Source organism: Palaemon carinicauda, chromosome 36, assembly GCF_036898095.1.
Source record: "Palaemon carinicauda isolate YSFRI2023 chromosome 36, ASM3689809v2, whole genome shotgun sequence".
NCBI lineage: Eukaryota > Metazoa > Arthropoda > Malacostraca > Decapoda > Palaemonidae > Palaemon > Palaemon carinicauda.
Window position 1 is genome coordinate 3,821,087 of NC_090760.1, and position 27,496 is coordinate 3,848,582.

The 27,496-nt window shown below is 37.6% G+C and overlaps 1 protein-coding gene across 2 annotated transcripts in view; it reads left to right on the forward strand.

Moving 5' to 3' along the window:
* Nucleotides 1-1,564: 1,564 nt before the first annotated feature.
* The window catches only part of LOC137628726 (DBH-like monooxygenase protein 1), a 76,691-nt gene continuing 50,759 nt past the window's right edge, over nucleotides 1,565-27,496 (forward strand). Inside the window, exons 1-5 of one of the 2 annotated variants that reach the window (XM_068359899.1) lie at nucleotides 1,565-1,619; nucleotides 12,717-12,822; nucleotides 17,119-17,308; nucleotides 18,622-18,732; nucleotides 26,954-27,100. In XM_068359899.1, coding sequence (XP_068216000.1) covers nucleotides 17,120-17,308; nucleotides 18,622-18,732; nucleotides 26,954-27,100 — 447 coding nt within the window. In that variant the 5' untranslated portion in view covers nucleotides 1,565-1,619; nucleotides 12,717-12,822; nucleotide 17,119. Of the gene's footprint in view, nucleotides 1,620-1,717; nucleotides 1,812-12,716; nucleotides 12,823-17,118; nucleotides 17,309-18,621; nucleotides 18,733-26,953; nucleotides 27,101-27,496 lie in introns of those variants that run through there. The other variant, XM_068359898.1, reaches the window with a different exon arrangement.

Below are 27,496 nucleotides of genomic sequence, written 5' to 3' on the forward strand. Positions count from 1 at the left end.
CGAAATATATAGAAATTATGATTGTACTACATTTAAGCAAAGACAGTACATTTACTATCTGATAATTAAATACATTCCTGGTCATTTCTAAAAAAATATATACCAGTAATATACATTACAAATGTGCTGAAAATATGTACACAAAATTGTTTATTTATATTCTTACAATTAATTTGCAATATAAATATCTGTGGAACTAAAATCCATATCCATGCATAAAATACTATAAACATTTTTATATACAGTATTTTTTATTATACACTACAAATGTGCTGAAAATATGTACACAAAATTTGTTATTTATATTCTTCCAATTAATTTGCAATATAAATATCTGTGGAACTAAAACCCATATCCATGCATAAAATACTATATACATTTTTATATACAGTATTTTTTATTATACACTGCAAATGTGCTGAAAATATATACACAAATGTGCTGAAAATATGTACACAAAATTTGTTATGTATATTCTTCCAATTAATTTGCAATATAATTATCTGTGGAACTAAAATCCATATCCATGCATAAAATACTATATACATTTTTATATACAGTATTTTTTATTATACACTACAAATGTGCTGAAAATATATACACAAAATTTGTTATTTATATTCTTCCAATTAATTTGCAATATAAATATCTGTGGTACTAAAATCCATATCCATGCATAAAATACTATATACATTTTTATAAATTTTTATTTTTTCTAAAAAGAAATTTATACCAGTAGTAATATACACTACAAATGTGCTGAAAATATATACACAAAATTTATTATTTGTATTCGTACAATTAATTTGCAATATAGATAATATCTGTGGAACTAAAATCCATATCCATGCATAAAATACTATATAAATTTTTATATATTTTATTTCAAAGCAAAGCGAACCTTGTGTCGTACCCACTTAGGGGAATTTGAACACTTTCAATGTTTCATCACCAATGCTATATATATATATATATATATATATATATATATATATATATATATATATATATATATATATATATAATTACACACAATTAGAAACGCAAAGGTAAACAATGGCATTATGGCTCAAGTTGCCAGGTTGGCCTTTTTCGGGCCAAAAAACAAACAAAACAACTCCAAATATGGCCTTTTTCGTGCTAGGTACCTAAATATGGCCTTTTTAAAAAATTGGTTAGCCTTAAAGGTTATATTTTCGGCCTTTTTCTACTATTAGGTTGGCCTTTTAAAGCTGCAGTTGATCAGACGTTGGCCTTTTCTTATTTTAAAAACCTGGCAACCCTGTTATGGCTGTCACGTGCAGGGTTGCCATTCGTACGATAATTATCGTACATGTACGATTATTTTGGGTCCGGTACGATGTACGATACATACCTTAGGTATATACAATGTATGTGAGTGTGTTTAATTAAACAATTATACTAAAATATTTTGAAATAAGTCAATCATGCAACTCCCTAACAATTATATTGAAACTGTGTACGATGATTTTGGTTGAAAAACGACAATTTTAAAGCTCATGTACGATAATCCAGTTGAAATAATCTGGCAACCCTGGTCACGTGTCAACCTCTGCCCAATGGATACCGTTATCATCTTTATTTAGCCACTAAATAAGGTGAGTTAATTTGCTAATATTGTATCTAATTAAGCTAGAAACTTCTTTTGTGAATAATCCATCTAAACTAAGGTAAAGGGATTGAATGAGAAGTATATTTAATTAACAAAGTAAACAATGGCATTATGGCTGTCACGTGTCAACCTCTGCCCAATGGATACCGTTATCATCTTTATTTGGCCACTAAATAAGGTGAGTTAATTTTCTAATATTGTATCTAATTAAGCAAGAAACTTCTTTTGTGAATAATTTAATTAAATTAAGGTAAAGGGATTGAATGAGAAGTATATTTAAGATTATGTACCTTTTTTTCAAAAAGATCTATGCCAAATGAACGTATCTCGTATAATCCTGAAAGAAGTGATTAGGTTAATTCTCTTTGGGGTTCATAATTTTTTTTCTTTATTTGGAGAAAGCTATCTGGCTAATTACCCTTGAATAATATCCAGTAGTAATTAGGTTAGGCTTAAATAAATGGAAAACAAAACAATGTTTATATGGGTGCGTTCTCTTTGGGTGTTTTAATGTTAACACGTTATTTGACATTGATTTTCCAATATTGATTTAAGTAAATATGTATTATTACAATAGACTTCTACCGGTATTATTTTACTGTATTACAGGCCATGTAACCTAGGTAGAAAATAACGTGATTTAACCGGTTTTCACCTTTATTTCATCCGTAATAACAGCAACCAGTTCAGCTACTTAAAGTTAGTCGAATTGGTTCAAGGTTGTTCTGTTGGTTTGCGGTTGAAATGAAGGTCAAATTCGGTCAAATCACATTATTTATTACAGAAAGACAGATACATTCTGTTCAAAATTCGGTCAAATCACGTTATTTACTACAGGAAAACAAATTTTCTGTTCGAAATCAGAATCTGTAATACAGTAAAACTTTACCCTTCTACTATTTTTACATGGAAAAAATCTGTTAGTTTTCTTATCTTGTTTTATTGTTCTCTGATATTACCTTCCTTCAAAGTATCGTTTTCCAATTACCACCCCCAACAGTAATTTCGGGAACTCTGGGTGGGATAATGAAAAGTAGCAGCAGAAACCAACAAAACATCAAGAAAACAGAAAAAAATGAATGTTTTCTTCATGCAAAAATGACGAGTAACAACACTTAAGCTGGAATCATGCTAGGCTTTTTTTCGCCAGCAGCAAGCTGTTGCTGCCCAAAATGGAAAGCATGAGGGCTTGTTGCTTGAGATATTGGCTTTCTAACTGTACAGAAAGCAACGAGCACAAACCGTGAGCATGACGTCAGATGTCAACACACTAAGATGGCTGCTGCAAATAGGACGTGGTCTTGCTTGGCAATCTTGGGTCCAACAAGCCGCAATAAATACTGAAAATCTGCGTTGTTCATCCTGTGGTCCTTGTAAAATTCTTCAGTTCATGTAGTATACCGATAATACATATTACTGTAACAGTTGGAAAATTTCTGGGCGCCATGATGATATCAGCGGACCGGTTTCTTTAACTTTTTCCTATTTGCTCCTCGAACTGCGAGATCGTAGTTTGATGCTACAACACTTAATCGCTATCATTGGCTGGAGGTTGATGAAAACCTTGAACAAGAAATGACTAGTGGGATTTTACCATTACGGAAGTTTTTTCGGGCCTGTTTTCTTCTGAGCCCGGTTTTCTATCAGACGTAAACTTCTCACAGTGCTTGTATCTAAGAGTATGGTGGTTAATGAACTAACATTAATTATTCACATACTAGTCTTTGCTTCTATGTGGCTTGCTTCCCTCTCAGTTAAACATTACATCACTGCTCCTATGTTCTGGCAAGCGGTACACATTGCGCTATGCGCGTCCGCCAAGTGGGCGAGTATTTTTCCATTTCCTTAGTTTGCATTGAGCCTTGCTTTATGAGAATATTAGTTAATGAACTAACCCTAAATATTCACATACTGGTCTTTGGTCTGCCCTGGCGTGCTTCGATTAAAATTAAACATACATCACTGCTCCTATGTTTTGTCATACAGAGAAAAATGCCACTAGTCCATTTTTTATAGTGAATTCCAGTTTCGCTAGAAATTAATGTATCATACATTAATGCAAATGAGTAGCCTAGTCTTGATATTATTATTTGACTTGTGGTTATGATAACAGATTTTCCTTGTTGCTGTTTATCACTTGCCCTCCCATACATCTCTGCTACTGCTGGCACCACAATCTCTTTTATAGCATCCCATATCTCCTCGGGCGATTCTGACGTTCCACCTCCATATCTCTCTTCTCTGGCACTTTCCACTTTACTTCTGATCTCTCTTGCCTTTTCCCCCATCAACTTCCAAGTGTTGGTCCTCCTATTCCTGGCTGTGGCTTTTCTTTTCCTTACTGCTTGGAGGCTAGAATCAACCACCGCCAGCTTATGCTGTATATTGAGGTACATCAGATTCATTCGAGCAAGTAGAAAGACCTATCAGAGATTTCAGACCTCCGCCAATGAAGATTATCAACATTTTACTGAAGTCAACGGACCAAGCTCTCCCTTTTTCATATGTTGACGGTTAATGAATCTACTGCATTATAACCAGAATTGTGATCTTGATCCAGGTTATCTCCAAATTTTATGGGTTCTTCCAGAGCATGATACCTATCCACCAAGAATTTGACATAATCATTATAAAAGGCAAAAAAAATGGAAAATATATGATACTTTATTTACTAGCGAAACGGAAATTTGCAATGAGAAATGGACGAGTGCTGGCTAGTTTGGTATTTTTCTTAATGTTTAATAGAGGCTGGGGTAGAATAACTTACGTTTCGGTCTATTAAAATGTAAAGTTTATCTATCACACTATGTCCATTGTTTACATCTGGGAGACAGATGTCGAGTTACAGTACTGGGCTTGCGTTACTTGCATTCGCTGTGGACAGCTTTTCTGTTTTTTGTAAGATGTAATCATTATCTGACTTTTTTTAACCAATTAGGAGCTTCAAAATATTTATGCCCAAGTTACCGGATGTTGTTTTACAACAGCAATTTTCTCCCTCCCTTCCCTTCAGTTTGAGTTAAACCACCATCACATAAAGATGTCTCCAAGAGGTAACTTGAGGGAAGTACAATCTATTTCAAAATTTAGTTTAATTTCATCTATGTCAGCAGTTGATTATGATGGAAATGCTCTCCGTTCAGTGTAAAGATATTGTTACTCGTGTGAAATTCGAAAATAATCGCGAAATATGGCCTGAAAGGTCCGATGCTGACTTAATTTTTCAGGACGACCAGCACGTTTCTACCGTAAAGCTTGTGTAAATATTGCCAAAAAAAAAAGAAAAAAAAAAAAAAAGAGATGTTGGTGTCAAGTATAAGGTAAGGAATCATTAGTGATTTACTTTCTCATAATATGAGGTTTTATTTGTGATTTACTTTATCATAGTGTAAGGATTTATTTGTGGTTTACTTTTAGTTTGTGACCTGGGAAGGGGGTCCGGCTAGCGGTTGTGACCCGGGAATGGGGGCCCAGGGGTCTTGCCCCCCTGCTAGGGTCTGTGACCTGGGAACTACTAGGTTAGGTTAGGTTCGTTGACTTTTACAAATCTTAAAAGAGTTAAATAATCACGTTTTGGACTGTTTTCAGCTACTTTCATGAACCTTATATTTCTGCAACTATAGTTATCTTGTGCTTATTTTGCATTTCTGACCATTAATATAGCAGCAAATCACTCGTTTATGACATTTCCCCACCCTAAAAACCCTGTTTTCCCACTGGTGTCCCCCATAATTATCTTTATATAAATGGGTCCAAAAACTCATGAATGGGGAGATTGCCCCAATAATCATGGTGAGAAATGCATAAAACCCAAGATAACGAGTAGGGAAAATATATGGTTCATATATTTGCCTAGAAATTAAAGTGTCATATTTTTACCAAACAAGCAGATAAATAAACGCAGGTAAAAATATAGATTGATAAACTATAGGGGCATTCAGTAGAGAGTATGCCTTTGTCACCCCAAGAGGTTTTATTTTACTCTTTAACTCCTCTGCATATTTGAACTTCAATCTGTTTTCTTCAAAATCTATTGTATTTATTCCTGGGTCATACCCTGCATGCCCACCAAGTTTCGTTGAAATTGGTTCTGTAGCTTTTGCGTAATTTTGTTCACAAACATAAAGTAAACATAACAAAATATTTGCAATTTACTTAACAGTACTGCTGCATATTTTTACTTTGATGAACTTAGGCTGAAATATTACAGATTCATCCTTGAGGCATACCCAACATGACTACCTAGTTGGTAAAAATAGATACTGTACTGTAGTTTTGTTTTTAGAATGTCCACTGCTTTAGTTTGCTTTCGTATGCAAGTTGCTCCGTCTCTTAGTGTTAATCCCATTATTGTTCTTTCCATAGCTCTTTGAGTTGTAATTAGCTTATGTTCTTAGGCTTTAGTGAGGCTCCAAGTTTCTGATACATAAGTTGAAACTGGTAGGATCATTAGATTAAATACTTTTCATTTTAGAGAAAGTGGCATTTTACTTTTCATAATTGCATTTTGTTTACCAAAAGCTATCCATCCCATGCTTACCCTTTTATAGTCAGGCACATGCACTTTATTATATAGGGGAGATTATTTCAAGCTTTAAATTTGTATGCACAAAGAGAGAGAGAGAGAGAGAGAGAGAGAGAGAGAGAGAGAGAGAGAGAGAGAGAGAGAGAGAGAGATTTCTGAAAAATAAGACATGTTAGTGCATTAGGTTAACTTGGAAATACTGCAGTCACCTTAAAACTGCAACTGTATGATTACATTGCAAATATTCATTTATTTCTTAATTTTCAAAGTGTCCTACATCGACGCTCTTGTATTGGATACATTATTATAATTGTTTGGACTTATGGATTCTGAATATGATAAAAGTTTGCTTCATGTCACCAGGAAGTGAATTGTACAAAGGAAGTCTTAGAACATCAATTGGCTTAAAGAATCAACTACCTTTGGGAGTGGGGGGAAATTGCAACACTGAAAATTAAGTGATAGTTAGAATTAAAGATGTAGGGGACTATACCTAAGCCGAGACTACTTATGTTTGTGTTCTTTTAAATCTAAAAATATATACGGTTATTAACCTATGAATACGTGTAAACTGTGGAGATATTAAAAACTATTTGCAACGGTTTTGATATTTCCTTATGTATTTTGATATCTAATTATACATTAATGCATAGATTGCCTTCTTTGTTTATTAGTCTTGTTAATAAACTTAGCGTACATAAGTATCTACATACTGTATATATATATATATATATATATATATATATATATATATATATATATATATATCTGAGGATATTCTTATGTTTTTAACTGTAACGGGCCAAATACTGCAGTACCATTATATGTACAGTCGACTTGTTACATAGCAGATATCCTATAATGGTTACATAAACTCAATTCCCCTTTCTTGCTGTGAATTCAGTTCCCTTGCCATGACGTGACTAGGCAACGTCTTTGTTTATATTATAAATAAGAGTAGGAAGCCACTGCGTGACCATAAAAGGGTTAATAACAGTTTTGTTGTGATATTGCGGCCTTTTCTAGAAATTTTAATTATCTGATTCCGGAAATGTCTTTACATGTTTGTTTATTTTGTTACGTAAATTACATGCCACCCGTTGAGATACTACTGTTAGAGAGTTATGAGGTCTTTTGACTGGCCAGACAGTGCTACATTGGGTCGTTCTCTCTGGTTACTGTTCATTTTCCCTTTGCCTACACACACACACACACACACACACACACCCGAATAATCTGGTCTATTCTTTACATATTTTCATCTGTTCATACACCAGACAACACAGATTACCAAACAAATCTTCACCCAAGAGGTTACTGCACTGTAATTGTTCAGTAGAAGAGACTTTAGCTATGGTAAGCAGTTCTTCTCGGAGGACACTCCAAAATCAAACCATTGTTCTCTTGTCTTGGGTAGTGCCCTAGCCTCTGTACCCTTGTCTCCCCACTGTCTTGGGTCAGAGTTCTCTTGCTTGAGGGTACACTCAAGCACACTATTTTGTCTTATTTCTCTTCCTCCTGTTTTGTTAAAGTTTTAATAGTTTAAATAAGAGATACAGTATTTATTTAGCCTCTGTACCATGGTATCCCCTTGGGTCAGAGTTCTCTTGCTTGAGGGTACACTCAAGCACACTATTCTGTCTTATTTCTCTTCCTCCTGTTTTGTTAAAGTTTGTATAGTTTAAATGGGAGATACAGTATTAATTTTAATGTTACTGTTCTTAAAATATTTCGTTTTCCTTTTTTCCTTTCCTTGGTGGGGTATTTCCCCTGTTGGAGCCCCTGTGGCTTATAGCATCCTGCTTTTCCAACTAGGGTTATAGTTTAGTAAATAATAATAATAATTTTCCTTTTTTTTTTTCTTTCGTGACTGGGCTATTTTCCCTGTTGGAGCCCCTGGGCTTATAGCATCCTGCTCTTCCAACTAAGGTTATAGCTTAACAAATAATAATAATAATGCATTCTGGAAACTTCCACTTTACACAAATTTCCCCGAGATAATCTTCCAAAATTAACTGTTCCAGTACCTCGGTTTTATCCTAAATATTGATGCTATAACAATGTCATATGGAATGTCCTGCTAGCTCACTGGAAACGGTTAGTTACCCCCTCTCTCTCTCTCTCTCTCTCTCTCTCTCTCTCTCTCTCTCTCTCTCTCTCTCTCTCTCTCTCTCTCTCTCTCTCTCTCAACTTGTTGGCTAAAGTATAATAATTGTTCTAGTTTAGTTACTGTGTTGGCTTATTTGATTAAAGAAACTAAATTGCGAATACTTTTTTCCAAAGAACATTAATTTTTTTTTCTTTAAATCGATTATTATTCAGTAAAAGACGAATTGTATACGTTGCTATTATTATTATTATTATTATTATTATTATTTGCTAAGCTATAACCCTAGTTAGAAGAGCAGGATGCTATAAACCCAAGGGCTCCAACAGGGAAAATAGCCCAGTGACGAAAGAAAAAAAAAGGAAAATTATTATTATCATTATTATTATTATAATAATAATTTGCTAAGCTATAACCTTAGTTGGAAGAGCAGGATGCTATAAGCCCAAGGGCTCCAACAGGGAAAATATCCCAGTGACGAAAGGAAAAAAAAAGGAAAATTATTATTATTATTATTTGCTAAGCTATAACCCTAGTTGGAAGAGCAGGATGCTATAAGCCCAAGGGCTCCAACAGGGAAAATATCCCAGTGACGAAAGGAAAAAAAAAGGAAAATTATTATTATTATTTTTATTATTATTATTATTATTATTATTTGCTAAGCTATAACCCTAGTTGGAAGAGCAGGATGCTATAAGCCCAAGGGCTCCAACAGGGAAAATATCCCAGTGACGAAAGGAAAAAAAAAGGAAAATTATTATTATTATTATTTGCTAAGCTATAACCCTAGTTGGAAGAGCAGGATGCTATAAGCCCAAGGGCTCCAACAGGGAAAATATCCCAGTGACGAAAGGAAAAAAAAAGGAAAATTATTATTATTATTTTTATTATTATTATTATTATTATTATTTGCTAAGCTATAACCCTAGTTGGAAGAGCAGGATGCTATAAGCCCAAGGGCTCCAACAGGGAAAATAGCCCAGTGACGAAAGGAGAAAAAGGAAAATTATTATTATTATTATTATTATTATTATTATTATTATTATTATTATTTGCTAAGCTATAACCCTAGTTAGAAGAGCAGGATGCTATAAGCCCAAGGGCTCCAACAGGGAAAATAGCCCAGTGACGAAAGTGAAAAAAAAAGGAAAATTATTATTATTATTATTATTATTATTATTATTATTGTTATTATTATTATTATTTGCTAAGCTATAACCTTAGTTGGAAGAGCAGGATGCTATAAGCCCAAGGGCTCCAACAGGGAAAATAGCCCAGTGACGAAAGGAAAAAAAAGGAAAATTATTATTATTATTATTATTATTATTATTATTTGCTAAGCTATAACCCTAGTTGGAAGAGCAGGATGCTATAAGCCCAAGGGCTCCAACAGGGAAAATAGCCCAGTGACGAAAGGAAAAAAAAAGGAAAATTATTATTATTATTATTATTATTATTATTTGCTAAGCTATAACCCTAGTTGGTAGAGCAGGATGCTATAAGCCCAAGGGCTCCAACAGGGAAAGTAGCCCAGTGACGAAAGGAAAAAAAGGAAAATTATTATTATTATTTTTATTATTATTATAACAATTTGCTAAGCTATTACCCTAGTTAGAAGAGCAGGATGCTATAAGCCCAAGGGCTCCAACAGGGAAAATAACCCAGTGACGAAAGGAAAAAAAAAGGAAAATTATTATTATTATTATTATTATTATTATTATTTGCTAAGCTATAACCCTAGTTGGAAGAGCAGGATGCTATAAGCCCAAGGGCTCCAACAGGGAAAATAGCCCAGTGACGAAAGGAAAAAAAAAGGAAAATTATTATTATTGTTATTATTATTATTATTATTATTATTATTATTATTATTACTTACTAAGACGCCCACATTCTCAATTAATTTGCAATCGATCTGTAAATACAGACGCGCTTAAAAAAATCGAAATGTATAAAATATACATTTAAACATAATGCTGTGGTTGATATTATTATTATTATTATTATTATTATTATTATTATTATTATTATTATTATTATTACAAGTGCATAGTATATAGCATTCACACACATACACACACACACACCTGGGTTAGGTTTGCATGACAATTATGTTTTTGCAAACACACACACATACACACACACACCTGGGTTAGGTTTGCATGATAATTATGTTTTTTGCAAACACACAAAAACACACACACACACACACACCTGGGTTAGGTTTGCATGACAATTATGTTTTTTTTTGCAATGTCATAACTGGCAAAGCATTTTTGAAGTCGTTCACGTGTAACAAGATTAGCCAGGGTTACTCTGTTCAGCGATTTCATTATGAAATCCTTTAGGGGGTCGTTCTTCCATTACCCTTCTTCCGGTAATTGAATTGGTAGAGGAATCAGCTGGAATCATTCGACTGTAATTTGTGTTTGAACGTATTTGCTATTTTCTATGTGTGGTTATATATTTTAGAGGTAAATTGTGTTAATGAAACTATTACCGTATGTGTTAAATTGTGTTAATAAAACTATTACCATATGTGAAGTATATCTGTCAACTAGAAGTGATTTATTATTATTATTATTATTATTATTATTAATTGCTAAGCTAGATAACTATTATTATTATTATTATTATCATTATTAATTGCTAAGCTATATATTTATTATTATTATTATTATTATTATTATTATTATTATTATTATTATTATTATTATTATTAATTGCGAAGTTAAACATTGTTTTTGTTTTCGAATTTGACGTAATCTGATTATATAACGCTAGATGTTTATATGATATTTGTCTATATATTTTAATTTTTATATGTTTTACATAAATAGTTTCATATTTGTTTTAACCTAAATATGAAACCCATAACTAATTCGTTTCTGAAATGATTTTAATCGCTGGGACATATAATCTTAGGTCTATGTTGCTCTAGGCCTAGGGTGTCAGCGAGATGAAAGTTTCCTGTGAGCATTATGATTTAAGTACGATTTAAAAGAGAAAACCTCTCTAAAAGAATTTGTAATAATCTTTAAACCTAAACGAGGATATTTTGATTTTTATTGATAAACAAAAGGTGACCCAATGATAAAAAAGTGAAAAATTGTAGCTCAAGTTTTGTTGAAAATAAATCACGACATGGCAACTCGAAACGCATTTTTAATGATCGAAATTACGCGGTAGGATTACTTTAGCTTGAGAGAGAGAGAGAGAGAGAGAGAGAGAGAGAGAGAGAGAGAGAGAGAGAGAGAGAGAGAATTTGTTGCTTTACCAATACTGTTTTTAGAATTATTTATTGTTAATTTGTTCTCATCATTTATTTATTTCCTTATTTCCTTTCCTCACTGGGCTATTTTTCCCTATTGGAGCCCCTGGGCTTTTAGCATCTTGCTTTTCCAACTAGGGTTGTAGCTTGGCTAATAATAATAATAATAATAATAATAATGGAAATGTTGAGAGAGAGAGAGAGAGAGAGAGAGAGAGAGAGAGAGAGAGAGAGAGAGAGAGAGGAGAGAGAGAGAGAGAGAGAGAGAGAGAGAGAGAGAATTTGCTGCTTTACCAATACTGTTTTTAGAATGATTTATTGTAATTTGTTCTCATCATTTATTTATTTCCTTAACTCACTGGGCTATTTTTCCCTATTGGAGCCCCTGGGCTTATAACATCTTGCTTTTCCAACTAGGGTTGTAGCTTGGCTAATAATAATAATAATAATAATAATAATAATGGAAATGCTGAGGGAGAGAGAGAGAGAGAGAGAGAGAGAGAGAGAGAGAGAGAGAGAGGAGAGAGAGAGAGAGAGAGAGAGAGAGAGAATTTGTTGCTTTACCAATACTGTTTTTAGAATGATTTATTGTTAATTTGTTCTCATCATTTATTTATTTCCTTATTTCCTTTCCTCACTGGGCTATTTTTCCCTATTGGAACCCGTGGTCTTATAGCATTTTGCTTTTCCAACTAGGGTTGTAGCTTGGCTGATAATAATAATAATAATAATAATAATGGAAATGCTGAGAGAGAGAGAGAGAGAGAGAGAGAGAGAGAGAGAGAGAGAGAGAGAGAGAGAGAGAGAATTTGTTGCTTTACCAATACTGTTTTTAGAATGATTTATTGTTAATTTGTTCTCATCATTTATTTATTTCCTTATTTCCTTTCCTCACTGGGCTATTTTTCCCTATTGGAACCCGTGGTCTTATAGCATTTTGCTTTTCCAACTAGGGTTGTAGCTTGACTAGTAATAATAATAATAATAATAATAATAATAATAATAATGTTAATGGAAATGCTGAGAGAGAGAGAGAGAGAAAAGAGAGAGAGAGAGAGAGAGAGAGAGAGAGAGAGAGAGAGAGAGAGAGAGAGAGAGAGAGAGAGAGAGAGGGTGTGTGTGTGTGTGTGTGTGTGTGTGTGTGTGTGTGTTCCGCCTAAGATTTCATCTAGTGTCTTTGCAGGAAGGATGGTCAATTCGTATCAACAAGTCCTTCTGATAAGGACGTCTGTCAGCTGGTGTCCCGGCAAAGGTGTTCTTATTAAGTAACTGTTTTCTGGCATAAATAGGTAAGTGTTTCACATGTCTATATATTAAACATTTTCGAATAACTCTGACCATGTTCATCATGTTCTTATAATAACAATTGCATATTCAAGATATTAGATTAAAGCTAAATTGGTGTTTTCAAATACCTCTCATTGTGGCATATAGCCTCTGTACCAGTGGTCTTCCACTGTCTTGGATTAGAGTTCTCTTGCTTGAGGATACACTCGGGCACAATCTTTTAATTCTCTTCCTCATATTTGAAGTTTTTATAGTTTATATATGAATGATGTAATTTAATGTTGTTACTGTTCTTAAAATGATTTATTTCGATGGTTTAATATTTTATAGTTTATATATTTTCTTGTTTCCTTTCATCACTGGGCTATTTTTCCCTGTTGGAGCCCTTGGGCTTATAGCATCTTGGTTTTCCAACTAGGGTTATAGCTTAGCTTGTAATAATAATAATAATAATAATAATAATAATAATAATAATAATAATACAGAATTATATGGATTTTTTTTGTGTGGGCAAAGTGCGATGTATTTCGAAATATATCATTGATTGCTTAATTAAGTAGTATAGAGCTAATTGTGACAATGTTGTACAAATAACTATATGATTAGGAAACTAATGAACTAATGGCTACATAAAACATATTTGGAAGACAAATATAAGAAAAAAGAAAGGAAAGATTAAGGTTGAATTCTGAAGGAGGGTTAAGTTATATAAGAATACAGTAGATCAAAGAGATGGTTACATTGGTCCGTCATATGAATGGATGACAAGAAAGTTGCATCATTCTTGAAGCTTTTAATTTTGCCATTAATAGGGGCAGTTTAACTTTACCCACTTTATGCAGTCAATAGGGAATTTTCCTTGGTTAGATTTCGCCAGTCGTCTCTGTCTTGAGCTTTTAATTCAATACTTCTTCATTCATCATCCCCTATTCCGTGCTTTATTGCCCTAAGCCATGTAGACCTGGGTCTTCCAATTCTTCTAGTGCCTTGTGGAGCCTAGTTAAATATTTGGTGAACTAATCTCTCTTGGGGAGTGCGAAGAGCATGCCCAAACCATCTCCATCTACCCCTCATCATGATCTCATCCATATATGGTACTTGAGTAATCTCTCTTATAGTTTCATTTCTAATCCTCTCCTGCCATTCAACTCCCAATATCCTTCTGCGGGCTTTGTTCTCAAATCTATTAAATCTATTGAAGATTGTTTCATTATCACACCCTGACTCGTGTCCATAGAGTAACACCGATCTCACTAAACTGATATATAGTCTGATTTTTATATGAAATTTTAGGCTATTTGATTTCCAAATTTTACTTAACCTAGCCATTGTCTGATCTCTCTCTCTCTCTCTCTCTCTCTCTCTCTCTCTCTCTCTCTCTCTCTCTCTCTCTCTCTCTCTCTCTCTCTCTCTCTCTCTCTCTCTCTCATAAATAGTTTATTATTTGTTATTTAGGAGAAGGAGAAGTATATCCTTAGTCAGTCGCTAGAGTGTGGTTCACATGCACTACCTTAGAGGAGGCACCTTTCTCTATGACCATTTTAAAGGAGGACAGTTTATTTAGCCAATGAATAAAAGACTGTAGTTATCCATAGTTATCCACTCGGCAGATGGAACTTCTTTTCTTTAACTTCTTGATAATGGGCCATTTTCTAGCCACTCAACAAAGAGACAGTGTTTTGTTGACATTTGGAGGGAAGACAGTTTTTTTTTTTTTTTTTTGAGTTGCTAGGTAGAAGCTTATCTTCAACCATTCCATAGGAGCTCTTCTTTTCAACTTCATAATAGGAGGCCACTTTCTCCTAACCACTTGAAGGGAGGATCATTTTTATGTTGTCACTGGACAGGAAAATGCTATGGTAATCTATTGGGTAAGAGAGTTTTTTTTTTTTTTTTTTTTTTTTAAGGAAGATACTTTCTAGTCACTTGACATCAAGGTAGGCAGTTTCCATTTTGACACCTGGTAGTTTTCTTTAGCTACTAGAAAGGTGTTTATTTTTACCCACTCAGTAGGGTGCTGTTCTCCTTAGCCACATGAGACAAGGTCACTTTCTCATTAACCACTTGATAAGAAAATATATAAATCCATCCACGTGACTGGAGAACACTTTTTATCCACTTGACATAAGAATGCTATTATTATCTGCATGGCAAGAGAAAACTATTATTATCCACTTGGTAGTAGGACCATTCATGACAGGAGTATACTTTCTCTCTGGCCACTTTAACAGACACTCTCTCTTTTACTAGTTAGACCAAGGACAGTTTATGTTTAGCTACTAGGCAGTAGTTTATCTTTACATCATTCAATAAGGTTCTGATCTCTTTTGCTGATTTATTTAACAGAAGGCCACTCTTCAAGTACTTAAAAAGGGCATTATTATTATTTATCATCTTGAGAGGAGAATTTTTTCTTTTGATTGCTGACTGGAGGGCAGTTTATCTTTAGTTGCTTGACAGGAGCACAGTTTTACATGAAATGGCTGACTGGAGAAACGTTTATCTTTAGCTACTTGACAGGAACACTCTTCCCTTTTCGGCCCTTGACAGTAGGACATTTCTGATCCAACCACTCTACACAGTGGCAGTTACTCTTTAGCTACTACAGTACTGTATACATGAGGGCATTTTCCCTTTAGCCACTTGACAGAATGACCATTTCTCTTGACAGGCTGGTACTTTCTCTTTAGCCACTATCTCTTTAGCCACTTTCTCTTTAGACACTTTCTCTTTAGACACTTTCTCTCTTTTGGACTCTTGACAGGAGGACCAATTTCTCTTGAATTACCTGCTAAAAAGGACATTGGTCATTAGGCATTGGCTAAAATGACAATCCTCATTAGGCACTGGCTAAAAGGACAATCCCAATTAGGCACTGGCTAAAATGACAATCCTCATTAGGCACTGACTAAAATGAAAATTCTCATTAGTCACTGGCTAAAATGGCAATTCTTATTAGGCACTGGCTAAAATGACAATCCTCATTAGGCACTGGCCAAAATGACAATCCTCATTAGGCACTGGCCAAAATGACAATCCTCATTAGGCACTGGCCAAAATGACAATCCTCATTAGGCACTGGCTAAAATGTCAATCCTCATTAGGCACTGGCTAAAATGTCAATCCTCATTAGGCACTGGCTAAAAGGACAATCCCAATTAGGCACTGGCTAAAATGACAATCCTCATTAGGCACTGACTAAAATGAAAATTCTCATTAGTCACTGGCTAAAATGGCAATTCTTATTAGGCACTGGCTAAAATGACAATCCTCATTAGGCACTGGCCAAAATGACAATCCTCATTAGGCACTGGCCAAAATGACAATCCTCATTAGGCACTGGCCAAAATGACAATCCTCATTAGGCACTGGCTAAAATGTCAATCCTCATTAGGCACTGGCTAAAATGTCAATCCTCATTAGGCACTGGCTAAAAGGACAATCCCAATTAGGCACTGGCTAAAATGACAATCCTCATTAGGCACTGACTAAAATGAAAATTCTCATTAGTCACTGGCTAAAATGGCAATTCTTATTAGGCACTGGCTAAAATGACAATCCTCATTAGGCACTGGCCAAAATGACAATCCTCATTAGGCACTGGCCAAAATGACAATCCTCATTAGGCACTGGCCAAAATGACAATCCTCATTAGGCACTGGCTAAAATGTCAATCCTCATTAGGCACTGGCTAAAATGACAATCCTCATCAGGCACTGGCTAAAATGACAATCCTCATCAGGCACTTGCTAAAAGGACAATCCCTCTTTTCCTCTTCAGCCATAAAGTAGAAGGTCAGTTTCTTTAAATGACATATTAGGTAAACTGGATATATTTTCAAACAGGAAAATGTCACGATTATATCGGTGGTGAATCTAGTTTAACTCACATGTTCATACAGCTGAAAACTGAAAGATTTTCCGTGATTTAACTTATTGATATAGATCTATGTATAGGTATAGTCTCATTATGGTTGGTGTCTTCCGTTATTCGTTCAAGTCATTGGAACACTGATCCATTATTCGTTAAAGTCATTGGAACACTGATCCGTTATTCGTTTAAGTCATTGGAACACTGTCTAATCTTTATTTAGGTACAGTATGCATCAGTTTGAAAGTATTTCCTCTTGGAATCAAGCCAGCATGTTGTCAAGAAATGAAATTTTAACTTTCCTAACATGTGGGGAAAGAGATGTATTAACAGGACACCATTTCAAGTCTTGTCGAAAAGAAAATTTTCAATTGGAGGCCTTTTCAAATCATCGTAAAATGTTGAAGATCTCTATCTTTAATTTTCAGAATGAGAAAAATGGGTTACATTGTAACCACTACAGTGGTGTTGGTGGTAATAACCCTCATGCACGTAAGAGCTTCGCCTATGGGATCTGCTGCCAAAGAGGGCATGGTTCATCGGACAGTGCTTGACACCGAGGCTAATTATGTTCTGCTCTGGACACCGCGTGAGCGAGACATCATTTTCGAAGTTCATGTGAGTATTTAATTCCCTTCTTGAGTATAGTTGATCTTTGTTTTAATATATTGTTAATGCTAATTATTTTTTTATTTGTATGTGAATTATTTCTGAATATTATTGCTACTTATATTTTAATATGATTAAATGTAAAGCTAATGACTTTACCTCCTGCAAGATGTTTAGTTTTTAATTTTATCTATGTTTCAACTGCTGTATACAATATCCCTCAAATTGTCTAAATAGTTAAGTGTAATTTTTCAAAGATTTCACCTAAGATGAGCCTTGTGACAGGCAGGAAACAATTAGATGTTGGGCAATAGATAAAACAACATATCTTGGAGTAAGACCATTTGAAGAATTGTGTTGCTCACTCTGGGATTATGTTTTAGTCTCTTGAGTTTCTCTATTACTAGAGTGTTTTTGCAGCACTATTTTTGGACCGCAGCTGCGCTCCCTTTTTACCCTTCAACTATACTGTACCTCTATTGCCTTTTATTCCCTTCCATCTAGCTGTGTAGCCTCTTAACCTTTATTTCATACTCCTGGCTAGTATAGCGGTAACTTGTTTGCCTAGCATTCGCATGGCAGCAGATCGATCCCCGCCCAGGACCGTGAGTTTAAACTGTTTACTGGTGAGGCCACTGCTGTGGTTGGGCAACACAGCGGGGGGTTGGGCTTGCCCGGCTGACGTTCTGGTGAGCATCTATTCTGAATAACTGGAACTGAAACCAGACACCTTTAACCTTTATCCCTATTACATGTGGGTGTTGAATGGCCTCCCAGGTCCCAGTGCTGGACCTTCTGGCCCAGATTCATGATTTATTTAAAGGGAGGTTGTAGTGTCCTTTTACCCTCTAGTTTATGTCCTTTCTTTACTATTAATATTATAGATGTATAAAATATATATGATTATAGTAGCCTACTGTGCTTTTTTTGTTGTTGTTATGGTTAATGTCTATATAACATGATTAATATTTTCTAAATGAACACACTACTATACAGAACAGACAGCAAAGACATAACATTCCAAGCCAGCTTCCAGAATTGGTTGAGAGGATTGTAGTAAATGAAGTTTGCCTATTAGTAGTTTGAAAATGTAGTAAGGTGTTGAAGGGGGGGAAGGACCATTATGGACCTCTAGACTCTTTAAAATAATTTTAAAGGCTGAAAACAGAGAAAACCATAACCGAACAGAAATACATACTTATATGCAAATGAAGAATGAAAATTAACTACCTGTAATGGACAAAATACACACAGTAAGGGAGGTCAAGAAAAGGATATTAGCTGAATAATGTTCTCACAGAAATTTCTTATCTATCTTGCAGGTTGCAACCACTGGATATGTTGGTCTTGGATTCTCCCCCAGTGGCGGGATGAAAGGCGCTGATATCATCCTGGGATGGGTAAATGACCTTACTGGAGAAGTCATACTACATGTGAGTGTTTTGTTTTTTATTGAATTCAGATTTATCAACAATGTGAATGATTCCACATGCTACCGTATTTTCTTTAAAATCTAGACATTTCTCATAGTTTGTGGTTATTATTTTCTGGGCTTGAACCTGTGCCGGCCAGTGAATAAGCTCCTATTAGCACTTATTCTTAGGTAATTTACTGCTAAATATACCAGAGAAAAAATGTAAAGGAGTGCTAGGTTAACTAGCTCGCTCACCTATTGGTGTCGGTATAAAATTGGGCGTATAATCCAGAGGTCCCGCACTATTTAGATTCATCCACGACAAAGACCCCAATAGAGGAGAGCCGTTCAACCTCACTCGGCACCAGCAACTCTGCATCCGCTCAGAACCCAACTCCTTTTTTAGCACGCCTGTGTTGTAACCCGCTTTTTTTGTGCTCTCGTATTTTGCTTATTTTCCACTGGATTATGGCTTCTTCATCGGTTTCCCAGGAGACACCGTCTAAGTTGAGTACCAAGCTATGTTTTGCTGTGTTTTGAGCAATCTAGATCGTTTAATATTTAAATTATAGGAGTTTATTCTCTTCGATCATATCGATCTTGCTTGATTCCGCTTACGGTTGGTACTCCTGTTTTGAGAGCTTTTAGTTTCACTCGCGGTGTTACTAAGTGTATTATTTTTATTATTAATTAAATTTTTATATGTTTTATTGTGGATATTCATTATTTAGCGTTTAGAACCCTTGTGGTTCATATTTAGGGCCGATATCAGTTACGTATCGTAGATGGCTTGCCGACCTTCGTTACTGGGCGGCAATTTTTATTATTTAAGCCATCAGGTTGCTGTCCTTTGGGATTTATTTATCATGTTGCATACCTTGCCCTAATTTTTTATGTGTATATTCATATATTTTTCAACGCTATTACTTTTATAATGAATATTTGTGCTTATTACTCCGTATGATCTGTTTTGGTAGTGTTTGGGGATCGTCAGTTGGTAGCCCTGCTGCTCCGTATCACGTGATCCTCCCCCAAGCTCCCCCTCTCGCTAGGTTGGTGGCTAGGCTTCTCTCCCCCCTCTCCTAGGGGACCGTTGCCTTCCCTCCTTTTAGAGGGGGTAGTTCAGTGTTTATGGACTTTGTCCTCCGGGTGTCCCGGCGGTTTCGTCTCTGTCTAGACGGGTTGGCCACCTTTCAACAGAGTAGGATCCCGGTGCACCCTATTTTATATTCACCTATCACAATTTTATTATGTTATACGAAACCCTCCGGGTTCGGTTGGCGGTTCTTATCTACAGTTCCGCCCCCCTATTAATTTATAACAGTTCCTATGATTATATAGGATTATATATGACAGATCACTATCCCGGAGTTCCTTTATGTATTGGTTTATGGATATACCTTTATTTCCCGGCCCGGGGCTTAACCTCGCTCCGGGAAATCAGACACCATGTGTCTTAATTCTTACCTTTATTTCCCGGCCCGGGGCTTAACCTCGCTCCGGGAAATCAGACACCATGTGTCTTAATTCTTTGTTGTTGTATCCTTTTTTATGATCCCGGCTCGACCGGAATGGATAGCTATACTCTAGTCTTAAGTTAGACTTATGTTTAGGCCCGGGTCCTCCGGACCCGCCCCTACTTAAGAGTATTACAGTTAAGCTCTAGTCTTAAGTTAGACTTATGTTTAGGCCCGGGTCCTCCGGACCCGCCCCTACTTAAGAGTATTACAGTTAAGCTCTAGTCTTAGGTTAGACTTATGTTAGTCCCGGGTCCTCTGGACCCGCCCCTACTTAAGAGAATTACAGTTTCTCATATACTATTCTTTTTATAGATGGTGCATTGTCAGACGACGGCCTGTACAGCTGTTCTTCATCAGCCTTGTGGCCATACCGTATGTAGGTCTCACGCCCTCTGCGGAGTTCAGCTGGAGGACATAGTGGTCTGGCACCCTGATAACTGTATGGTCTGTTTTGACCTCATCACCACCCTCGGATCTGATTCGGTGAGTCCCGTTGGCTATGTTGCCTTTCTAATTATTTTACCTTTTTTGGTATACATACATTATTTAGTAAGATTTCTATGGCCTTGAAGGACCACCGGGAATCTTCCTTTTTATAATTCCCACTATTATTTCAGGCATCCCCGGAGCAGAAGACTGCGGCTCGGGCCACACTGAAAGTGTGGGTTAGGGGATTTGCCAGAAACGTCAAATCTAAACAGCCTTACGTCCTGTCTGAAGACTACTGTGCAATGATCTACCCTAATGCCAAGTCTTCAGCCGCTGTGGCTAGGCATGTTGCGGCACCCATCATTGCCCACATTGATGCCACTATTGCGGGATTCATAGACCAGGAACAAGATCCGTTGGATGCCCCCGGAGATCTGGAAGACAATGTTGCCTCCATGAACTTGGACGTCGAACCTATGTTGTTGGATGACCCGGATGCAGGTAGGGTGGTAAGTGAGGCAGGTGTTACTGGCGCTGAGATTCCTATCCTCAGCCCCGCTCTTTCTTCTTCATCTGATCTCTCTTCTTTCCATGGTCTTTCTGGGGACCGTGATTCGTCTCACCGATCACACCCGGTTCCCCCCAAAGATAAGTCTATATCTAGGACTTTGCCAAAAGCTCGTAAGCCCCACAAGGCTTCCCATAGTTCCAAGTCTAATACGAACCCGTCATCTAAGGCTTCCGGCTCCTCCTCTAAGTCTCACGACCCGGGAGTACAATCCGCCACTTCTGCTCCTAATCCGGGCCTTTCCGAATCAGCCATGCTTCGCATTGTGTCGGAGATGCAAGCTAAGTTGGTGTCGGAAATGCAGGCCAAGATGGACACGATGTTCTCTAACATTGGTCAGAGACTTGGGGCATTAGAGCAGGGTGCTCCGGAGCGAGTTCAAAGCTCTCTCATCCCGGATGCCTCTAAGCTTCCGCCGTTTACCAAGAATAACCCTTGGCGTATGGCTCTTCATTCCCCATTTTCAGACGGGATGTTAACATTGGAAGGTCTTGGCACTCGTCCCCTAGAGGACTTTGAATTCTTTCCTCCTGGTCTCGCATTTCCATTTCATGGTTATGCCAGGCTTACCGAGGAAGCTCTGGTTCGGCTGGATAAGGTCCCCAAAGAGACTGTCATTTTCCCAAAGGAACAAGCCCAATCTGTTTGGGCTAGGTTTCTGAATGATATTGGTTGCACCAATACCATGTTGACGCCTCATAAAAGTTCGTTCACAATGTTCTTAATGGACAAGAATACCGTGACTCCATGCGTCAATAAGGTTGCAGAACTGGCTTTTCAATATGCTCTGGAGGAGAAGCCCTTGCCTCCCATCCAAGAGGTAGACCCGATCTCCCTCCTTCTTCCTTCAAGTAATGAGTGTTGGGACAATGTCCATACCACCTTTACTTCTGGCAAGCTAACAGCCGACTGTGCGTCGGTAATGTTTAGCGAACGGCTTCCCCGTCTCCCGGAATCCCTTATTAAACAGGAGTATGATTCCCGCCTACGTGTTGGTCGAACTTTGAACTTGGCCACGTCTACGGAGTCGATAGCCTTAACTTATGATACTGAGAGTATCTTTAAGTCTCTCAATAAGGCTACTTTGCAGTCGTTATATTTCGATCTATATGACTTTGCTATTGCCAAACGTAGGTGCCGCAAACACGTCCTGGCTGAGGCGACTATTAGGCACGAGCCTAATAAACTTATCCGGTCCTCTTGCTGGGGTTCAAATCTTTTCCCTGAGGATCTTGTGGAGGAAGTCTTGGCAGAGGCTACTAGGGTTAATCAGAGCCTTAAAACCCGTTGGGGTTTGACTCCTAAGCGGAAATATGATCCCGCAAATTACCAAGCCCGGGGTAGGAAGAAGCTCCGCCCGTATACCTCCACCCAGTTCCGGCAACAGCAGAGTAGTTCGTCTGTTTTCCGTCAGCCTCTTCCTCCATCTCCTGCTGCTCCTGCACAGCCTTCCACCTCTCGGGCTCCTTCATCGGACGACTATGTCACCGTTCTGCTCCCTAAGAGCCAGCTTCCCGGTGCCTCCACCACCTCTCCAGCCTTTAACCAGTCTTATGAGGCTCAAGGCTCTTCCCAGAGTTATAACAGAGGTAGAGGCTACCATCGTGGTTCAAACCAGAACAGAGGTAGAGGTAGATTCTTTCGCAAGGGAAAGAACTTCCGAGGCGGACGTGGAGGCAACTCCTCAAACCAATACTGAGGTGCAGCGGGTAGGGGGGAGGCTTTATGCCTTCCGCAACAAATGGAGGTTCAGTCCCTGGGCTTTCAGTATCATCTCCAAGGGACTGGGGTGGAGTTGGATTCAAGGACCTCCACCTCCGAACAGATTTCATCAACATTCCACTCCGGACCTAGTCGAATTTGTCCAGGACCTGTTACAAAAGAACGCCATACAAGAAACGAAACACCTGAAGTTTCAGGGTCGGCTGTTCAGTGTCCCGAAGAAGGATTCGGACAAGAGAAGAGTGATTCTAGACCTATCCCTTCTCAACTTGTCCATTCAATGCGACAAGTTTCGGATGCTTACCGTCTCGCAGGTGCGGACCTTACTTCCCCGTGGGGCCGTCACCACCTCTATCGATCTTACAGACGCCTATTATCACGTCCCGATAGCGAGACACTTCCGTCCGTATCTAGGCTTCCGCCTAGGGGACAAAAATTACTCCTTCAAGGTGATGCCCTTTGGGCTCAACATCGCCCCAAGGATCTTCACAAAGTTAGCAGAAGTTGCTGTTCAGGAACTCAGAAATCAAGGGATTCAAGTAGTAGCCTATCTGGACGACTGGCTCATTTGGTCAGACACCTCCCAAAATTGCCTAAAAGCCACTCACAGAGTCATCCAATACCTTCAATCTCTAGGCTTCCAGATCAACTTCAAGAAGTCCCGTCTTCTTCCGAAATCAAAGTTCCAATGGCTCGGCCTGCAATGGGATCTTATATCTCATACTCTGTGTCTTCCCAAACCCAAGAGGTTAGAGATTGCAATGAACACCAAACGCTTTCTCAAAGACAAAGTAAGTTCCAGACGACTCCAAGAGAGGATCCTAGGGTCCCTTCAATTTGCTTCAGTGACGGATCTACTTCTGAAGGCAAAATTGAAAGATATCAATCGTGTCTGGCGTTCGAGGGCGAACCGGAAGCTCCGGGACAGGAAAGTCCGCCTTCCTCCCATTCTCCGGGAAAGACTTCTACCTTGGACAAGGGCCAACAATCTGTCAAAGTCAGTTCCCCTTCGATTTCCGCCTCCGAAGTTAATCATTCACACGGACGCATCCCTATCAGGTTGGGGAGGCTATTCTCAGCTCAGGAAAGTTCAAGGTCTTTGGTCTCCCTTATTCCGCCAATTTCACATCAATGTGCTGGAGGCCATGGCAGTTCTTCTAACCCTGAAACGTCTCGCTCCACCCAAGAGACAACACCTTCGTCTGGTTCTCGACAGCGAAGTGGTGGTCCGCTGCCTCAACAGAGGCGGATCAAAATCAGGGCCTCTGAACCATGTTCTAGTAGCCATATTCTCCCTAGCAGCCTCGAACCGTTGGCATCTTTCAGCTGTCCACCTGGCGGGAGTCCGGAACGTAGTGGCAGACGCCTTGTCCCGGACCTCCCCTCTAGAATCGGAATGGTCACTCGATCTAAAGTCATTCCGGTGGATTCTCTCTCGGGTTCCGGGTCTCCAAGTGGATCTCTTCGCCACGGAGTCCAACCACAAGTTGAGAGTATATGTGGCTCCCAATCTAGACCCTCAGGCCTACGCCACAGACGCTATGTCACAGAATTGGGACATCTGGGAAAGCATTTATCTCTTTCCCCCGGTGAATCTTTTACTGAAAGTCCTAGACAAGCTGAGATCCTTCAAGGGACGAGTAGCCTTGGTCGCACCCAACTGGCCCAAGAGCAATTGGTATCCTCTCCTGCGAGAGTTGAGACTACATCCTCACCCGATACCCAATCCGGTTCTGTCTCAGATAGTACAAACACGCGTTGTGTACGCTTTCTCAAACATTCAGAGCGCCCTAACTTTATGGACTTCATGAAGTTTGCGGCCATGCATGGTGCCAATATCGATCCTCAAAACACCCTGTTCCTAGAATCAGATAAACGGGATTCCACCATCCGCCAATATGATTCTGCGGTTAAAAAGTTGGCTAAATTTTTGATAGACTCAGACGTACACTGTATGAACTTGAACCTTACAGTCACTTTCTTTAGAACTTTATTAGAATCAGGTCTGGCAGCCAATACTATCACCACTATTAAATCTGCCTTGAAAAAGATATTCCTAGTGGGTTTTAACATAGACTTAACCGACTCTGTGTTAGCTTCAATTCCGAAAGCCTGTGCCAGACTGAAACCGGTTACTCGTCCTACCCCGGTTACCTGGTTCCTTAATGATGTACTCAAATTGGCTTCTGATACCATTAACAGTTCTTGTGATTACATTCCCCTTCTCAGGAAAACACTTTTCCTGGTGAGTTTGGCTTCCGGGGCAAGAATTTCTGAACTGGCAGCTTTGTCAAGAGACCCGGGTCATATTGAGTTCCTTCCTTCGGGAGAGGTCCTTCTTTCACCTAACAAATTCTTTTTAGCTAAGAACGAAGACCCTCAGAACAGATGGTCCTCCTGGAAAATTGTTCCCCTCACGCAAGATCCGTCTCTGTGCCCTGTTACTACTCTTAGGTCTTATTTATCCCGGACCTCCTCTAACTCCTCGGGGCCTCTATTCGTTAGAGAACAAGGCGGTACCATTACCATTAAAGGGATCAGGCAACAAATTTTGTATTTTATTAAACAAGCTAGCCCTGACTCTTTTCCTCTTGCACATGATATCAGAGCGGTTGCTACTTCGGTGAACTTTTTTCACCACATGAATTTTACGGATCTTTCCAGGTATACAGGGTGGAAGTCACCCTCAGTGTTCAAGAAACACTACCTTAAACATTTGGAAGCCCTTAAATTTCCTACAGTAGCTGCAGGGAGCGTAGTTACCCCCAGGTAACTCATATGTTAATTCCTTGTTATTTTATCTCTCCCCCTTACCTGCCTCATTTATACCCTATTTGTATTCGTTGGTTTCGCACCTGATTACTATTATTATATTTGTAAATTTTTGACTCCTGAGTATCTGTATATATCATCACTCACGGCATTATTATACCTTACCCTTTTTTGGTCAATTGTTCTACCAAGTGGATTTATGTTCTTTTTAAGATACCCTTATAGCTGTTTTTGGCACTCATCTCTGATTAAAGCAACTTGTATTTCCCTTATGTTTATGTTTTTCCTTTATTTTGCAAGTTTGGTGACATTTCTCTTGTATATATTCACTGGCCGGCACAGGTTCAAGCCCAGAAAAGGGATTTTGACGTAGGAAAAATCTATTTCTGGGCGAGGGACCTGTGCCGCCCAGTGAACCCTCCCAGCTCCTCTCCCTTGGAGTCCCCAAACTTTGGGTGCTAAGGAGTTGGGTTCTGAGCGGATGCAGAGTTGCTGGTGCCGAGTGAGGTTGAACGGCTCTCCTCTATTGGGGTCTTTGTCGTGGATGAATCTAAATAGTGCGGGACCTCTGGATTATACGCCCAATTTTATACCGACACCAATAGGTGAGCGAGCTAGTTAACCTAGCACTCCTTTACATTTTTTCTCTGGTATATTTAGCAGTAAATTACCTAAGAATAAGTGCTAATAGGAGCTTATTCACTGGGCGGCACAGGTCCCTCGCCCAGAAATAGATTTTTCCTACGTCAAAATCCCTTTTTTAGTACTCTACTAATATATGTATAAGATTGTAAATACAGTCAGAATTTCATAAAGATTGCAAATACAGTCAGAATTTCATAAAGATTATAATTACAGTCAGAATTTCCTAAAGATTGTAAATACAGTCAGAATTTCATAAAGATTTGTAACTGACCTTTTAGCCCCATTTTAACCCTTCTAGTATTAGTCTAGCAAGGGTTATTAAATATGGCTGTAACATTTGGTGCGTTACAAAGGAGAAACATTAATTCTGTGCTTAGCCAAGTTTGAAATGGTCTTAATGTGGGTTTGATGCTGGCGTGAGTGTATTGACTTGCAGCAAGAGTTAACAATATTCAATTCTAGAAGTGTTTTTCTTTGACTTGAATCACACAAGAAACTAAATGAATAATTCACTTTTATAGTTGTCTCCAATTAAAACTTTATTTTGCTATATACCTAAAATTAATTGCTTTACTTGTTCTTAGGATCGGTACGCTCCAGGCTACGGAATACCAATTATTGATAAGACACAGGACGTGGAGCTTATTGAGGGTTATCAGAATGACACACACACTGTACTCAAGTTTAGTAGACTCTGGGATTCTTGTGATGATGAAGATTATAAGATCACTGTAAGTACACAACGAAACTTTGTGTATATTTTTAATCATTGCCAGTAATAACAACAACAACAACAATTAATAATTAATAATAATAATTAATAATTGATAATTGATAATAATAATTAATAATTAATAATTAATAATAATTAATAATTAATAATTAATAATAATTAATAATTAATAATAATTAATAATTAATAATAATTAATAATTAATAATAATATAATATTATAATATATTGATACAACAACAACAACAACAACAACAACAATAATAATAATAATAATAATAATAATATAATATAATAATAGTATAATGATAATAATAATAATAATAATAATAACAATAATAACAATAATAATAATAATAATAATAATAATAATAATAATAATATTAATTAAAAAT